The 18,604-nt window shown below is 41.4% G+C and overlaps 2 protein-coding genes across 3 annotated transcripts in view; both read left to right on the plus strand.

Moving 5' to 3' along the window:
* kirrel1b (kirre like nephrin family adhesion molecule 1b) overlaps nt 1–4,774 on the plus strand; it is a gene marked incomplete at both ends in the record, with an annotated part of 61,370 nt that extends 56,596 nt beyond the window's left edge. Inside the window, 4 exons of the mRNA XM_079285663.1 lie at nt 135–242; nt 2,188–2,315; nt 2,929–3,039; nt 4,091–4,774. Coding sequence (XP_079141789.1) covers nt 135–242; nt 2,188–2,315; nt 2,929–3,039; nt 4,091–4,774 — 1,031 coding nt within the window. The remainder of the gene's footprint in view (nt 1–134; nt 243–2,187; nt 2,316–2,928; nt 3,040–4,090) is intronic.
* Nucleotides 4,775–15,528: 10,754 nt separating this feature from the next.
* On the plus strand, nt 15,529–18,331 carry LOC306789638 (uncharacterized protein). Of its 2 annotated transcripts, XM_079285669.1 has the most exons (4): nt 15,529–15,721; nt 16,730–17,035; nt 17,121–17,408; nt 17,757–18,331. In XM_079285669.1, exons 1-4 carry the CDS (start codon nt 15,673–15,675, stop codon nt 17,885–17,887), a joined length of 774 nt encoding a protein of 257 aa, XP_079141795.1. In that variant the 5' UTR covers nt 15,529–15,672; the 3' UTR covers nt 17,888–18,331. The 2 variants fall into 2 exon arrangements, with proteins under 2 accessions (XP_079141795.1, XP_079141796.1); XM_079285670.1 differs by lacking the exon at nt 17,121–17,408.
* The last annotated feature ends 273 nt before the right edge of the window (nt 18,332–18,604 follow it).

Raw genomic sequence — 18,604 nt, forward strand, 5'->3', positions numbered from 1 at the left:
TGCAGCCTTTAGAGATTCAATTTTAAGCTAGGACACACGATTTATACTTAAAAGACACAAGATCCGAGCGTGTTTCTCCAACAAAGAGGCAGCAGTTGTCCCTCAAACCTGATCTCTGCTTGTGTTTGTTTCAGATATTGTTCCAGTGGGAATTATCGCCGGTGGTACGGTGGGCTCCTCCATTCTGCTGCTTATGTTCCTACTGGCGCTCGCCTTCTTCCTCTACCGCCAACGCAAAGGCAGTAAGTGAACACAGTTGTTCTCTAATGTATGTGTGTGTGTGTGTGTGTGTGTGTGTGTGTGTGTGTGTGTGTGTGTGTGTGTGTGTGTGTGTAGGAGCACGCACACACATACTGTATGCGTCCATCAGTCTTTCCTTCATCCACTCACCCTATCTGTCATTCTGCCTCTCCGCGTTTGAAGAAAGGAACATGTGCCAGCTGTATAGCATTTTATCCAAATGTGATTCATTTATATTCATATAATATGGCTTCCGTATCTGCCTTAAAACGCCTACTGCACTCGTTGCATTCTACTGACACGGAATTGTGTGATTCTTTTTTTAATAAATTGTATTTATATGCCGCTTGTACACCAGATAAAGTACATAAATAACAGAACAGAAAACAAGAGCGTTTAAAGGTGAATAGCACTGAGTGCATTACTTCCTATATGGTGTTTCTGCAGCCGACGGCAATCCAATTTGCATTTATCAGCACAAGCCACTCTTCTCCAAACCAGAGAGCGAAGAACAAGCGGTGTCTTCAAGTGGTTTTGAGCTGCTCCTCAGCAAATAGAGAACTGGGAAAGACAATGAAGGTGACTGGCAGAGTCCCCAGAGGGATTTTCTGGGGATACGTGTATATCTTCTGGTTCAGAGCTGATAACACCTCCACAGAAAAGATACCATTTGGAAATAGAAACTCAAACAAACATGGTTTGTGGCTCCAGATAAGCTGTCTCTCATTTGCGGTCGCGATGCTGCAGCTCAAGACTTCAACCTACCGGCCATCGTCTGAGGATGACGTCGCTTTTTATTGGTTTAAAATGAGCTTTTAAACTGGCTCCTTGTGAAACAATCCGGTCGTACGCGTCGTCTCTCAACTTCAACTCCAGTCTCGCATCTCAACATGCTAATCGGTGAACAATGAGCAGCAAACGGAAGAGGAAGTCTGGGCCCGGATATCTGGGCTCCTTTCCTTTCCTTTGAGCATCAAGTCAGGATTCCCTGAAGTCCATATCAATCTCGGACTATCGAGACCCGAATTACAATGACTATTGTGTCGTGACATTCATTTAGCTAATACACATACAAACAATCAACCAAGTCGTATGGAGAAAAGGTCTGTTTCTTCATATTTTCTTTGCAATCACGAGCCACTCTCCTGTTGTTATTGTTTCCTTGCCAAGTCATATATTTCCAAATCTACAATCAATCTCAAAACCCAGCATTCATTTTATTTTTGTTGCTATCGTCAGCCAATAATGTGTGAAAGTACTCCGCCATTAAATTGTTTCATCGTCTCCAGCGTTGCAGCGATTCTGGTCTGTCGTTCTGTAAATATTGTCTTCTCGGAGTAATCAAAACAAAACCGATCCAGGACTGAAAGTAGTGGAACGTATTTTACATAACTAAAAGCCTTTTAATGAAATGACATCAAATATGTTTAATCTCCACCTCCGTGCATATTTAACCTTCTGCAGTTGTAGCTTTTATGTTAATGCGACGCCACTCAATTCAGACTTGAGCCGCGGTGGAAGTGTTTCTGAAATATGACTCGGTCATACGGTAATAAGATCACAGTCATGACATTTATGTAAAAATAACTCAAATATGAGACAAACGTGTACATTTGCCAGCACATTTATGTCCAGGAACAAGGTACATGTCTGAAAGGGGCTTAAAGGGCTGAAGGTTTACCCTCTTGCTCAGAATATTTGACTAATCTTTCTGTTTCTCTCCCACAGAATCCCACAATGTCTTTTGAAATCGCCAATGTCAGCAATTCAGAAATCCTACATATACACTAGCTAAGGGCTTTAAACTGTGTTAAATAGCACGGTGAATTCTGACGAATATAAAAGGGATGAAACAATAAATTCTTGTTGTTTATGTTGCTTTTTAAAAAATAATTCATTCATTCATCTTGACCCAGAATATGACCAGAGGTTGTGTTTCTCTCTCAGGTCGCCGGGGCGTCACCCTCGGTAAACCAGACATCAAGGTAGAGACAGTCAACAAAGAGACCCACAGCCTGGAGGAGGAGGCGGCCGACGTCTCCACGGCAACACGGATGGTCAAGGCCATGTACTCAGTGAGTAGACATCCATTTGAGTCACAGAGGGCCATGGAGAGGAGGCGTACGGGTCAATGGGTTTAAATGTCCAGATACACCCACTCAAAGGGCGACTTGGCAGGAGAGACACACACACACACACACACACACACACACACACACACACACACACACACACACACACACACACACACACCCTATGCTTGCCTTCAAAAATACATGAAAATATATACACACACTTCACCCAAAACCAAGAAAGCACATATTATACTGTACAAATAGTACATACACACATACGCCATAAATAACGGCACACACACAGCAGTACCGGACATTAACACAGACTCACACACACACAAAGACACACACTCTCTCGTTAACATTGTTTTCCTTTTAGAAAAGCCTTCCGCCCCCCCGATGTCCTGGCGAATCTAACCGGCGAGGCTCCTTTGGAGCGTTTTTTAAAGTTCGGACCAAAACTTTTTTCCAACAACGAACCGTTTCTCATCTTCCACTCTCTTGGGATGAAAAACCTGAAACTCTGTTTTCCACTCCCCTCCCTCTCTTCCTCCTCCTTTCCTTTCTCACCCTCCCTCTTTCCGTGTGTGTGTTTCGTTGTTTGATGGTTTAGTTTCTGCCCTCTGTTTCCCTCTCTCCCTCCACTCAGCCGTTCAAAGACGACATGGACCTGAAGCAGGACATCAGGAGCGAGAGCGACACCAGGGAGGAGTACGAGCTCAAGGTGAGGTGGCCGGCCGCTCACAGAGACATCTTAGCATTGTTTTGGTCACATCTTTTATCCTGCATGGTGCACATGATGCATCACATGTCATGAACTTGTGTGGTCATCATTGTCATGTCATCAAGTGCCAATTACCGTTTCCTATTTTGTGTTTCAGGTTTGCACTGCAGTTAAAAGCTTGGTTTTCACAACAATACCACTTTTTCTTTGAATGAATGAATGAATGAAATTTATTTACAGAGCGCTTTTCACAGACATGACATCACAAAGTGCTTAACAGCAGAAATTTAAAAACATAAAAAACCACAATGTGACCCTAGGGTCAATAAATTACATACACAGAATAAAATAAATAAATAAATAAAATAAAATAAAAAATAAAAATAAGATAATAAAAATTAAAACATATTTTAAGAGCAGGTCTAGGACATGGGTTTTTACTCAAACGCCAGCCTAAAAAGGTGGGTTTTGAGCTGGTTCTTAAAAGTATTCACAGTATTCACAACTTTGCCACTAAAGTTCTCCCCAAAACAGCTGTTGTCTGTTCTTCATGCACCATTTGTAGGATTCTGCCAAGTCAGAGCATTATCAACCCCTCAAATTTTAAAACGCATTACCACAAACTAACCAAACTAAAGGAGGAAACAAAACAATCCAACATTCTTGGTGTGGAAACCTTTATTCCAGAGTAAACTGTTACCCAGGTGAGCTTCCTGTCACTTAGCATTGGAAACCACGCGTATCCTGGTAAAATGAAGTTGGATCATAATGTATCATGTCCATACACATACTGTCCACTGCATCGCTAACACACCATTAGGGTTGTAGCATGAGCAACAGCACGCCACCGACGTCCAACATCACCGGCCATATCAGCCTGCGATGTGACTGATCATACATACAGACAATAAGAGAAGTGTACAGCGTGATGTAACACAAGGCCAAGCTAACTCAAGCCCACACCATGATGTTTAGGTGTCTTTACCCCTCAGCCCAACGTTGTTGCTTCTTATTATAATGTTAAACTAATCTTCCCTCGCTCTGATCACAGGATCCAACCAACGGCTACTACAACGTCCGAGCCACCACCCACGATGAGGCTCGCCCCCAGTCCCGCGCCATCCACTACCAGGGCGAGTTCCGCACCCTGAACCCAAACATCGGACCGGCCGGTGCCACTTCCAGCGGACCCCCAGCAGGCGCCAGCGGTGCTGTTGCCCCCAGTGGAGTGCCAGGCTCAAGGGCAGGCTGCTACGACCCCCGCCCACCCTCCAGGATGTCCCACGCCACCTACGCCCAGTTCAACACCTTCACCAGGGTGGCGCAGAGCCAGCAAGCACCTCCCAATCCAACTCTTCAATCGCCTGGCGATTACCCCGGAGACTGCGGTCTGCTGGACAGCACAACCCAGCTGGCCTATGACAACTACGGATACCCCTCCCAGTATCCCAGCTACCGCATGGGCTTTGCTCCACCCATAGAGGAAGGGCCAGCATATGAGATGTATCCAACAGGCCAAGGGGCCGGCCTGGGGCCAGGACCAGGACCGGGACCGGGACCAGGACCAGGACCAGGACCAGGACCAGGGCCAGGACCAGGACCAGGACCAGGGCCAGGACAACAAAGTCCTGAAACAGGGCTGGGGCAGTATGGAACCTCCACTCGCTTCTCGTATTCGTCTCCACCCTCTGACTATTCCCAAAGACACACACAGCGGATGCAGACTCATGTTTGAGAAACACACACACACACACACACACACACTCTTTGACTTGCTTTTTCAGCTGCAGTACTTATTACACATAAATATATAAAAGACACATAAACATTCAAGAATCCAGTGCATGGAATTTAGGTTCACTTTTTGGACCAATCAAACACAACAACAAGCCACAGCAGTCAGCAGCATCTCGTATAAAACAGTGAGCAGCAACACGTACAACACGTGCAAAGCGACAGTCACACACATTTGCGCAGACTTTCTGTTGCGTGGAGTGTTTATGCTCCAACTAAAGCAACAGCGAGAGTCACAATCAAGAGAAAAGGAACAAAAGGAGAAGAAGAGCACTTTGAAGACAGGAAGAAGAAAAGCGCCAGGAGCTGCAGGAGGAGCAGAGGAACCTGTTTGTTCTTGCAACCCTCGTCGTGCTCTTGGTTCGTCTCCCTGCGTCAATCTTTCCTCCCACACCATCTCTGTAAATAAGTGCAAATGGAGATTTTTGGGTCATTTTAAAGTTATTTCCTTGTACAAACCTATACAGTGTGATGCAGTACAGTGACCTACAGCGAAACTCCATGCAATCCACACTTTTTGCATTTTCTGACTCTCACATATTGGGAAAAAAACACACACACACACATGCACAGAGATCTTTAAAGACTTATTTGTTTCGATGTATTGCAGCAATGGGGCAGCTTGGACTATGAATATATTTGGCACTTTTTGATCGCTTTTCCTCACTTAAACCTGCCCAGCGGCCATTTCTTACAAGATCTACCTTGATTTAAGTGGGACAGAGCTTCTTAAAGTGGTACAGTTAGCGACCAGAGTGCTTATGTGCCAACACACAACTGTCTTCTTTTGTAAAGAGTGGACAATACGAGGTGGTCTGGACTAAGAGGTTTTGTACGTGCCACAAGTGAGAGGAAAGGAAAGGAGTGGTAGCAAGCGTCTCTCTGTGCTCATTCTCCTCCTCATCGCTCCTTTTAAATCGTCGCGATACATTTCTATGCTGAACGTTTCACTCGAGGTCAATGCTGTAAACAGTATTTGTGATACGAGGTGTGGAGGAAGCGCTTTTTTTCATTCCACGAATTTCTGCAATTTGTACAAAAAGATACCTCCCCTACCCTCGAGCGTCAAGAAGTATGTGTTTCTCTCACTTGCACAGTAGAAATAGTTAGTTTTTTCCCTCCATATTTATACCGAAACATCTGGAAAAAAAAGGCATTCAGAAACATTTTATAGTATTTTTATAAGGAGTTGTGGACCAAAGGTTCAGCGTTTTGGGTGAAACTCGCTTTTTAATGTGTGTGTGGCGACGCGATCGTTACTGGAAACGTTTTGAGTTTCTTAAAAGAAAAAAAGAAAGCGATGGGTGGTGTTTTTAGAGTGGATGTCGTAGACTAAAATTAGAAAAATTTGAAGAGCTTCATTCCAAAATGATAAATATCCAGCATCTGTTTGATGGATATCTCTGTTTGATGTGAAACTCTTCTCTTTGACTTCCAGTCTTCTGACTGGACTGCCTTTTTCGAACGTCGACGACATTCAAAACGCCGGATGGAGAACAAGCAGCCGCTCACTTTGAGTTTCGTGAGCAATGAGAAGGTTCAAGTGTCGTCTGACATATCAAAGTGAAGGTTCAGAGGGTTCTATCTAGCTCATAATGGTACTTTGTACATTTACATGTAAGTATACTGGTTTGTTCACTGCAACAGAAAATTTGGTGGTATTTTATGTGTGAGATTATTTTGATTTTGTGTCAGCGTGGGTGTACGTGTGATTGGCCTTTAACCCCACAGGCTCATAACGATCAGCGTTTAAAGTGTTGCTACTAACCTCTAACCTCGACGGATGCAGCTCCTGTACAAGTCTCGTGTTTTAATGAATCTCCACCGCCCCACTACCAAACTACTTTCCACCAAGAGAGAAAATCAAATTAGTGTGAGCTCTTGTAACTTGTATCTTGCTCTTGTATCTGCAGGAATAGTTTTGCCCACTTACCCAACGCCCACTAAGTCTAAATTCACTCTATGATCAGCTTACAGTGAGGATGCTTGTGTAGCAGTTGAGAGCTGCTGAAAAGTTGGAACCATCAAATGATTTCATCTTTTCTTGACTGATATGAACATCTTGATGAGTAATTATGAGCAGGAAGTTGCTGAAGGAAGGAAAAAAAAGAAGAAGTTGCGTCAGACATGTATGTGTTGTTCATTTATGACATTTATGTACAATGTTCAGTTGTAGAGAACTGAACATTTTAAACTAGTTTTGGTCGCTACCGGGAACTGGTTTGACATTTGCTTGATGTGTCACCTTTACTCAAGGGCTCTCCTGCTTTATTGAACAGTCAAAGTAAAGAGCGACTGTCTGCAATGAGTGGTCACCCTCTCGTATCTCTGCCATACATTTTCGAGCCGCAACAAAAAACAATTGATAGCCGATGAGACGGCGCGTTACAAAAGACCGGAGGTTGGAAAGTGAAGCCAGATATCTCAACGGCTCGAGAGGTAATCATTAAGTCTTTATACTTATCAGCCACCCTATCAACCCTTCACAGATACAGTATATTATGGTAATTCTCTGCTAAGGGGCAGTAAAAAAAACGGTATTTATTGCCCCTATTTTGAATAAACACTTTCAGAAAGGGGACCGCGGCCACGCCGTGTCTGATTAGAATATCAGATGGAACCTTGTAGCTCCAAGGTCACTATATAAACCATTTCAGTAGTTACGGAGAGAGGAACGGCAGATGGAGCACCCTTTGAAATTTATATGGTCATCACAGCCTTGGTATTGCATACTATTACCTCTTTACAACCTTTCCACAGAGTTGTAGCCGTGCAGTATTTTGCATCTGACTTGAAATGTCGTTGTAACCTTGTGTAGAATGAGTCAATTTGACGCGGAAGATGTACTGAGGCCAAAAAATACACGGCCTCTCCCTCCAGGTACTAAGTCATTACTTTTTGTGGGGACGTAAAGATATGCGAAAGACAATCAGCCAAAAATGTTAATCAGATTTTTAGATTTGGTTCAGTTCCAAAAAAAGGTATGCAGTTTAGAATGCAATCTGGAAAGTGTTTACTGCACTAAATTGTTATTTTCCCTCTTCATATGTACCTCAGAACGCAGTGTGATACACTTTACTCTCTCCTCATATTAACAGCCACCTCGTTTCCAAATTAGGAGGTTGAACCTGTCTTTTCATGGGGAAAGAAACGTATCAAACCTTTCTCTCATAGCTTCCTTCCAAATGTTCTCCAAGCTGATCACAGTGAGTAGGTATAGCAATCTTAGCTTGCATTAACGTGTATTTGTTGGGGGTAGGGAGTCCGCTTTTAGAGAATATATAGCTTCATGAGTTCATGACATCATCCTCATTTATTTCTCTTTGAAAATCAACATTTTCAATCTTGTTTTCTTGGTGTTACTTTGTGGTGTTACCTCACCGGTGGAAGAAATGACTGTGGTCAAAAGTGTGTGTTTGAACTTTTTATATACAGTATTTTATTTTGTTTTGTATGCATCAAATCGAGGGGGTTCTGATGAATCAACCCAGTGAAAAAAAAGAGAGAGAGGGGGCCTGTGTGTCTGTGGCCAAAACGACTTCTCATCCAAGACACAAATAGCCAAAAGTATGTCTCAACTAGGCCAACCCAGGCTTGAACCAGGCCAGACTCACAGCTAACTGCTCTGTTCCATGCTGCGCTGCGCCATCGCTGGCCAAGACTGACTGGAGGAGCTCGGATTTAGATTTTTACCTTGTGGAGTCTTAAGTGAGTGCCAAAAGACTGAGCGACATCAACCGAGCAGACAAACAAATGCAGCAGCCATTTGTGTTTCTCGTGTTCGTGTATGTTCATAGGTGACTGTGTGTGTGTGTGTGTGTGTGTGTGTGTGTGTATGTGTGTGTGTTTGCAGCCTGTATCACCAGTGTGTTTTCATGCCATTATAAATGTGTTAGGACCACTGGACTGTAGAAATTAGGGTTTGACTGATTGTTTTGAGCAAATTGAAGATATTATCCACATATTTCCTCAATTTTTGTGACTGGTTTTGATTGGTCCAAGCAACCGCTACCGCACTTTTCAAGGCAACTAAAAATGGCATCGGAGGGACCGTTACGGCACAGGCACCTGATGGTTTTAGCCTGATTATTGATATCGATTATTGATACATCTATAGAAAATTTGGAGGAAAAAAATGACGCTGTCAGTTAAATTCGTCTATGTTTACTGTGCGTTTTGTCTTTTTTTTGGCAAAGGAATTACACAAAATGCGAGTCTAGAGGAGTCTAGAGAGGTGAAGAAGCAACACAAAATGTCCATTCAGTCTGATTAACAAACACAAGTTGCTCTCCCAAAGTCTGAAGGATTTTAACTTCAAACATCCTTAAAGATCAGCAAAACGTATAACTTAACCTACATTTCCCTCCTGTCGAGGAGAGTCGGTAGGAAACGCTGTATATTTGCTGGATTTGAAGGTGTTGGATATTGTTGGGAAAGAAACCACATCAGTCAAACCCTATGAAGCAGGACAGCTGGTAAGACAGAGTGAAGGAGACGTTGCGTGGCCTTAAGACACGAGCAGAGCTCGTCCCTCATCCAGCTGCTGAGCCTGTCTGCTCTCTGAAACAGCTGCACGAGTGAGCAGGATTAATTGATGTTCAGCTTGGTATCGCTAAGCATATGAAGACGATGATCAGAACAGTGAGAAGGACTTCATATTGCACTTGCAAATGTGGAGGTGTGCACGTGGGTGAGAGAGGGACATTGTGGGTGTGTTCACATCAGCATATATTCTCCATGCTCCAGTTCTTTATTTGTATCCCGATATATTGTTCATGTGTATTATGTTCATGTTGAGTTCTACTTTATCCCTCAAAGAAACTGTACAAAACCTGCAAGATATTATTCAAATTTCCTTTTAATTTCATGTTTCATTTCTGTTTTCAAATTGTATGTAATTATTTTTCCACAGTATTACAGAAAATAAAAGAAGACACAGCTTTTCATAAGAACAGCAGCCAAAGGCTCCTTTTTACTTGCATTTATTTGTTATGTTGAAACCGAGTGTATGAAATTACATTTTGTATTTTTAGAAACGAGGCTCCAGGATGTGGCACAAAAAAATAAGAAGTTTCATCTCTTTACTGTGAATGAAGTGCGGCTGTTTATTTAGGTCAAACTATGAATGGCTGAGCCCACAACAGTTGTTGTGACAGTTACTCAGCTGAGGTGGAAAGTAAGTAAGTGAGTGTGAGTCTATGTATAGCACACAGACACCAGGGCATGGACTGTTCACCTGAATGAGAGCGACAGTGGAGCTCCAGTCTGCTCTCGTTTAAAACTCATCCTCTTCTCCCCTCCACTCTGTTTCCTCTTCTCCTCTTTCTCTCTCTTTAGCATTCCTCTAATGCTCTGTCTTTCTCCACCTCCTTTTTGTCTCTTGACTTATCTTGTCACTGTTTTCACATGAAATATTGTCCGAATGTCCTCTGAACATGTTTCCTTTCTTCCTTCCTCTGCTCTCCTTTAGTCTCTTCTTTCTCTTCAGTCTTCTCTCATCTGTCTAACATCATTTCCTTTCTTCTTTGCCTCAGTCCCTCTTTCTTTCTTTTGCCATTCCCGACCTTTCATCTCCTTTCCTTTCCAAATTTCCTTTCCTTTCCTCAGCCATGCATTTGCTTTTCCTCCTCTTCTCTCCTGACCTGCACTTGGCCCCGTCTTCTCCGACCATCTCCTTCTTCTCCATCTCCTCCTTTCATAATGTATAATTTCCTCCCCTCCTTTCATATCTTCTACAGTCGTCTCTTTCCTCTCTCCTTACCTCTTCCCTCCCTCAGTCTCATCAGTTCTCCTTTCCCTGTTCTTTTCTCTTGTTTTATTGCTTAATCGTCTCATTCCTTTTTGCATTACCTTCTCCACCTCTCCTCTTCTGTCTTTTTCTTTCACCTCTCTCTTCTTCTCTCCTCACCACTTCCCTCTCCTCCTCCCTCATCTCCTCCTCTACTTCCCTAATCTGTCCACCTTACTTCTTTGATTCCCTTTCACTATTTCTGTTACACTTTCTTTGTCCTCGGTCCTTCTTTCACCTCCCCTACTCCTCCTCTTCTCTGTTCACCTCTTCACCATGTTGTAAGTCCTCCTCTCCTTTCCCTCTCCATATTCCTCTTTTCACATCTTCTTGTCCACTCCTCTCTTGGCTCATCATTTTATGACTCCTCTCCTCCCTCGTGTTGTCAGTCTGTCTGAAATCACTGCAACTTCCACTTTTTTCTCCTCAGTCTTCCTCTCACCTCTTCTCTCTTCAGATTTTGCAGCTCTTAAATTTTCTCCAACTTTCTCCCTTTCCTCTCATTTCCTTACCTCTCCTCTCTCGATTCTTCCCCTATGTCACTCTTTCACCTCTTCCATCCTTTTCAAATTCTCCCTTTTCATACCTTTCTCTCTTCTCTGCAACCTATATCTTACCCATCTTTGTCTCATTTCCTTTCCTCACTCCCATCACCATTTGCCTCCTCAGTCCTTCTCTTCTTTCCTCTCCTCTGAATGACAGGGGGGAAAAAACGAGGAAGGAGACGAAGCTAAAGCAAGAAAGTCATAAGAGATATGTCGGGAAGAAAAGAAAGACAAGGACAGAAGGACAGGACGCAATACGACAGCCTCCATCTTTACTTAGTGCGTAATAGTGATTATCCGCTCCTCTTTCCTTCTGCTCTCATTGAGGAATAATGTCTGGAATAACCTTCAGCACTGCACTCCCGACTCCACTGGATCCCCCCCCCACCCCACCTCCTCTTTCTCCACCACCAATCACTTCCATTTTATCCCCTTGTTCACATTTGAAGCAGTCGTTGTATGGATTATGGCCCCTCTCATGCTTGGCACCGCACTCAGACCCTGAGATATATTATCATGTTAGTGGAGAATGATGTAATGCATTCCAAGACATTTGTCCTTCGCACACCCTCTGTCCCTCCGCAGATGATGTCACTGGCTTTGTGTCTCCGAGGCAGAGAAGTCGTCAAGTGGGTTTTTTGTTTTGCTTGTTTTTTGTTTGATGCTGTCACCATCTTGTGGTGGGAGAGCGGTATTGAGCAATTAATGGGACGAAAAGGGAACGGAGTAAATTAGGATCTTGGCAATTATTCATAACTCAACCAGAGGATAATGGGACTCATAATAGATGTCCTTGGCTTAACTGTACTGATGTGGTCTGTTGGGTCAGGGACAGAACAATGGAGCCAGACAGTTTGGATATGACTCGATTACAAATCAGGGTTTGACCGATATGTGTGGGAGCGTGTTGCCAATGACAGGATTGTTGGAGGATTGTTGTCATTGATAGCGGTTTCATGTCAATAATCAAGACATTTTGGCCACACTTGACCATTTTCACAATAAATATGTAAAATGAAAAAATGAAAAAAAAATTGTAAAAAGCCAGTGTTCCCCCAATGGCAGCACAGAGATATCTATAAAATAATGATAACCAGAAAAATTAAATGGATGAAAATGAGAAAAACCAGGAGAATAGCCAGGACAAACGATGTGTGATGCGATCAAAATATCACATTGGAAACGGTTTGACCTGTACAGCCGTATAGGAAACTGGTTATTAACTATTTCTACAATTATTTAACTTTTTTGATCAGGTCAAGCGATCTACGATACAAATGATACAGTTACTTCTGTCAAGCTTCACATGGATTCAGCTGCCTGTCCGGTTTCCTCAGATTGTATACAATCACAAAACATGTTGAATATTTGTCGAAAAATCAAGATCATCTTCAACCCACAGCGACCAACCCACAAGCACATGACATCTTTCACGACATGCTATACTATGACTTTATTTATGATTTTGTTCGACATACTATAGAATTACTTTTTTACGATTTTTTTTCGACAAGCTATACTATGACTTTTAAAAAGAAATTTGACATGTTATATGATGACTTTTTTATGACTTTTTTCGACATGCTATAGCAGGGGTCTTCAACGTTTTTCAAGCCAAGGACCCCCAAACCGATAGAGAGATGGAGCAGGGATCCCCGACTATATTAAAGGTGTTTTACATTAAACAGGGCGAGTGGAGTATAAACATACCTCTTTATTGTGCATTCAACACTAAGATATTCAAATAATACACAGGTTCATATGTTCATCTTTTTATTTAAACATGTGCAAGGTACAGTGAGTAGGGTGGTGGTGCCACTGCCATTTATAAACATACCTTGTCAGCTGATACCAATGCCAATATCATCGATCAATATTATCTGTCAATTGCATGATAATCATGCACACAAGCTATCCAAATTGATGTTTTTATTTTAAACATACATGTGGAAACGAAAATGAATTTAATTTTTTTTATTTTTAAAGGTTTCGCGGTACCTCCGTGGACCCCCTAGGTGTCGCGGACCCCCTGTTGAAGACCTCTGTGCTATAGTATGACTTTTTCCAACATACAATGCTCAGGCTTTTTTCATGATTTCTTTTTACATACTTTTATTAGACATATTATACACTGACTTTTAATCAGAAATTGTATTGATAAGATTCTCACAAAGAAACCCAGACGCATACGCAGACTCAGTAGCAGATGATTAGAAAAGTGATTTATTGAAAGGGAAATGGAGGCAGAATGTATGCTGACGTATCTGACTGAGAAAGAAATGTCTGGAAGTGCAGGTTTGATGAGGTGGCTTGCAATGCAAGATGAGAGCAGGCAGGAAGAGGAGGAGGCAGGCTGTAGAGGACGTCCACGAGGCACAACGGAAAACTGGACTGAGCAGGGCAACAATGCACCAGCTAGATAATACACAAAAATAATAACCCTATGAACGGAATGTAAACATTTAAATGACAGTATAAAAAGTGTTTGAATCCAAATTGTGTGTCAGTTATATTCATGTTGCCTGATTGATTCCTTTTAATCCTTGTTTTACAAGGACATTGTTTGACATTCTAGTTTTGTTAACAATTGTTGTCTTGTATAATGCAAAAGGTAGTTTGTGTCATGGCTCTTGCAATAGCATGGTGGTGGCGTGCTTTTAGTTTCCTGTGTTGCGTGTATACCACAACATCTGACAGTGTTTCCAGTGTGAAGTGTTTTTCTGTTGAGAATCCCAGCACAAATCTTTTTATTCTGACTTACACTGAAGAGAGAAGAAGCCGAATCGGTCAAACAAAGAATGACAGATTGGGCTTTTGATGCGTCATCTGCATTTTAATGACATACAAATCACTCTTAATCTTCCCCAATCCACAATCCACAGACCTCAAACCCATTGAGCTGAAGAACAAATCTTTATATGCTCCACTTCAGGTACGAACGCCAGCATGATGTCTTCCAACAGAATACTCAATCTTTGCACTTATCGTGCCAGTTTGCAGCGTTATCTATCTGCTGTCTTTCCCTTTTTACAGATGAGCTCAAGGAAGCAATCTAAAGGATCAAATGCTGCCTGCTTATTTCTGCCCTGCCAATGCCTGGCCTCAAACCAAAGCATTTCACACTGGTTAGTTTATAGCCTGATCAGATGCATTACTGGATCTAATTCTTTGTGAAAGAAAAGGCTTAAGCAGCATTAACACAAAGAAAGAAAGATCTGCCAACAGTTTCCACTGATCAGCCAGGGAGTTTTAGACCATGACACAAACAATCCAAATTCAAATAGAGAAAGAAAATGCGACTTGGATCCTACTCTGACACATTTGCATTATAAATTGTTGATACAAATGAAGTCAACATCCACAAGAAAAGATCTTTATGAAGTCAGGATTCATCACTGTTATCCACTTCTTTTATTCATGTCAGTTACAGTCGACTTGTTTCATATCTTTTGTCTTATTATTTTTATCCTGTTACTTATTATGACTTATCTTATTTTATTTAAACTTGCAAATCTTTTTTCCCATTACACAGTAGGGTCGACAGAATTGTGTATATATATACACATGCATATATATATTTATATATATATGTATATATATATATATATACACATGCATATATATGTATATATGCATGATTACTGTGTACAGATGCTTGTGCAGGTTAATCTTTCTTTGGCACGCATTGTACCATGAATTAAATGTTGTGTCCCAGTTTAAAGTGATGGAACATTCACAGTTTACGACAGCCATCTTTCGTTTTACATTTACAAGAAGTGGTCAATAGACCTACGAGAAAGGAAGTGGTTATTATGGCAAGTGCAGTGAGCTACCATGAGATACCATGATGTGTAATTTAACAAATACACTCACAGTGCAAATTACAGCATTTTTTTTTGTGAATGTATTGACAATAATTGCAATGTTTTGTCCTTTTTATTCTGTCAAATAATGCCACCATGATAATTCATGGTAGCGTATGCCCACCCTGTTGTTTGTACTTTTAACGCTGTTAGCACCGTGACCGCCATGTTGAGAAAATATAGTGCTAATACTTATTAAAACATTTTCAAAAGAAGCCTGCAGGATAAGTTGAAACAGATAATTGTACTTTTGTTCATCATCTTTTCGTGGACTTATACGTTCAACTCTGACTTCATGACAAAGTGTTGAACTGAATTAGTCTTTAAATCAACAAGCAGATCACAAGCAGTAAAACAGAGCTTAGAGAGGAACTTCAAAAAGAGGAACTTATTTCTTCACATCCTCAACAACGTTGTGTGGTTTTGAGAGAAAGAACACAACAGTGACTGTAGCCCTGTGCTTTCAGGTCAGTCTCAACTTTAGTCTGATGAAGAGCAGTTGAGTGCAAACGTCTCCGAGGTGCAATAAATAAGTGGGGATTGGAGCCCTGCAGTGTGCAAACTATTTGTTTGTTTGTTGCAAAACAGAACACGGATTGTTGCAGCGTGTAGTCAGACAGGACAAGCGGACAAAGACTCCATCATGTCTATCTTTGTGATACTGGGGCTGCTGGTCTGCATTGAGGCACAAGGTAAGAACACTGTCAACTAACATGTTATCAACAGATACAGCAGTGATGCCTGAGCAGAATTCATTCTTGTGACTCGTGAACTGAACATCATGAAGTCGCTTCAGATTTCATCTTATGATGAGCAACACTTGTCAGGAGGAGATTGATTATTAATTGATCACGTATCTGAGAAGAGGGACTGATTTCTGGGAACTAGAGAGAAAGTTAACACAAATTATATTACATTTAATTTGGGCCTGCTTTGTTCTCTAGATTTATTTTAAAGTGATGGACAGCTTTAAGACTTAAAACGTACATAACATACGTAAGTCCAAAAGTACATTTTAAGGAAATAAAGATGGAGTCACTGTAGGCCTGATGAATAAAGAAACTAAACACAAACTGCAAAACAAGTTCTGCTTCCTAATCTGAAACAAATAGTTTGTTTCTCAGGAAACATTGGAGCAAACTAAATGTTTTTTTTCCAATGCTAAGAATTAAAGTCAAAGCCTCTGCATAACAATTTAAGAACAGTTTAAAAAAGAACAATATTGACCGAAATCTTTAAATAAAAATAAAAAACATAATACCAGTATAGTATTAAATACTAACTGTAAATAATAACTGTCTGATTGACTAAATACATTCATGACCTGTCTAAAGCTGGAGGAACAACAGTTTGGGTAAGAGGGAGGGAGAAGAGGACAAGGTGAAATAAAGTCCTCTGATTTTCATAAGAGATAGAATGGAAATACTTTTTAATTTAAAAGTAGAAGCTTTGAGCGCCATCTTGCTCTCAGTGGGCTTAGTTTCACCTGTTAAACTCTTCTTTCCTGAAGCAGTCTGTGTCACAAGACAAAGCTGATGTCAGACATGTTCAGAGAACTCTTCCAATCAATGATAAGCTGAAGGTGTTTAAACTGATGGTTCAATGTGTGAGAAGTAGAGATGGAGGAACATTCAGTGTTGACCCATTAATCATATATTGAGTGTGATGTTTATTGTATTATGTGTCTGCTGTTTTTACAGGTTCCAGTGCGGTGACTCCTGTGTTTGTGAAGAAGGGAGATGATCTGACTCTGAATGTTGATGCTGATGTTCCTGAGAAGTTTTTAGTTGTTTACTGGATTTTCAATGAGACGGTCGTAAGATTTACACCTGATGGAGAAACAAGAATCTCTCCTCCTTTCACTGGAAGGATTGAGTTTCCTGTGAAAAAGTTCTCTGTGAAATTGAAGAATCTACAAGAGGCAGACAGTGGAGTTTATGCTGCACGAGTGTTGACACTTCGAGGAGGAGTTCAACCACTAGCTGAATACAAGGTCACAGTTCAAGGTGAGTTTGTTCACATGTCAGACACTGAGAGAGAGTTTCTGCTGCCATGTTTCATAACTTCTTCACAGAAACTTTCCCCCCTCAGGTCCAGTGTCTCCAGTTGAACTGACAGTGGACTCAGTGGTCTCCAGAAGCTCAGACTCCTGTAACCTCACTGTGAACTGCAGTACACAGCACTCTCACATCAGCAGCACTTTTAGATGTGTCAGCAGAACCTGCAGTCAGGAGGGAGGAGAGCGACCAGAGGTCACAACCTCTGGTGCTTCTCTCCATGTCTACCTGTTGAATAGCTCCATCATCTGTAACCATAGCAACCAGGTTACCTGGACCAAAGACTTTAAAATGATTGAAACATTTTGCCCCCAATATGCTGGTAAGACTGAAAGACAAGATGACTTCCTGATAACAGTTTAGAGTTTCAGATATTTTTCTCCATTTCTGCATTTTTCAGTACAGAACATATGAGCAGCACTTGAACGTGATTGTTTCAATTAGCACACTTCAGCTAAACTAAAGAGTCAAATGAACAATGAATCAACATAAAACTATGATGCTGTTTTAAAACTCAACTGCATATATATACAAATATTACAGTATTTGAGTAAACTACAAAGTACACAAAATGCTATCTTTACTGATCTGTTCCTGTCGTGCTGTAGCGTCACAGTCTGAATCTGTTGTGTCAGATTTGTAATGAAACAGCTGTTTTGTTGTGTTCCAGGTTCAGAGGGTTCCTCTGCTGGTACATCTGTGTACCTGGTGAAGATGGTCGTGTTCTCTGTGGGTCTGATCATCATGGTGTCTGCCGTCATCACTGTTCACCTCATGGAGAAGTTCAGGAAGCACAAATAAACAAATAGTTCTGTGTCAGCCAATCATACGCTCTTATCCTTAAAGGTTCCCTGTGGAGTCTGTGATCACTGCTGGCACTAGAGAGCAGTGTTATTTTTTGTGTCCCTGTTTTGTTTGTGCGAGCCCTCAAGTACACATTCCTGCCACTGATCTCATGCTATACCACTGACCCACAGCTGGTGGCAGTAACACACCAGGAAAAGACAAAGCGGTAGAAGACTGAAAGCCAGCAAACATGGACGTAAACAATTTAGGATTTAAAGTATTTATAAACTCAGCTTTGTAAATGTTTCATGCTGAGAGAAATGTTCTTAAAACGTGGACTCAATGATGCATTTTGACGAGAAAAACTTCATGTCAACATTGATTCTTCACAAGAAAACTGCGGAAGTCACCTAAAAAACGAATGCTGATTGTTCATGATTGTCATTGATTATAACAAATATCACTGTTTTCACTTTGTAAATAAAATGATTGCACAGAGATGCCCATGTAAACATGTTTCTGGAGGATTTTATCTTGAAAAACAAACAAAAACACACACATGTCTGCTTCTATGTTCAGTATGTTTCAATTTTTTGTTTCAGCATGTTTTAATCTTTGTGTGGAAGCAGCTTCTGCTCCATGCTGTAGTGGAACATTTCTAGGTTCATCGGGAGAAGAGAGTTTTTGTTCACAAATCAATAATGAAGTCATCAGAAGATTCAAAGTTGTCTT

This window comes from Melanostigma gelatinosum, assembly GCF_949748355.1.
Source record: "Melanostigma gelatinosum genome assembly, chromosome: 15".
Classification (NCBI taxonomy): Eukaryota; Metazoa; Chordata; class Actinopteri; order Perciformes; family Zoarcidae; genus Melanostigma; species Melanostigma gelatinosum.

Bases quoted from the DNA above. Each gene is read 5' to 3' on its own strand.
- LOC306789638 (XM_079285669.1), top strand. From the start codon at position 15,673: ATGTCTATCTTTGTGATACTGGGGCTGCTGGTCTGCATTGAGGCACAA. The intron at 17,036-17,120 runs GTGAGTTTGTTC...TTCCCCCCTCAG, and splicing joins ATACAAGGTCACAGTTCAAG to GTCCAGTGTCTCCAGTTGAA. The intron at 17,409-17,756 runs GTAAGACTGAAA...GTTGTGTTCCAG, and splicing joins ATTTTGCCCCCAATATGCTG to GTTCAGAGGGTTCCTCTGCT.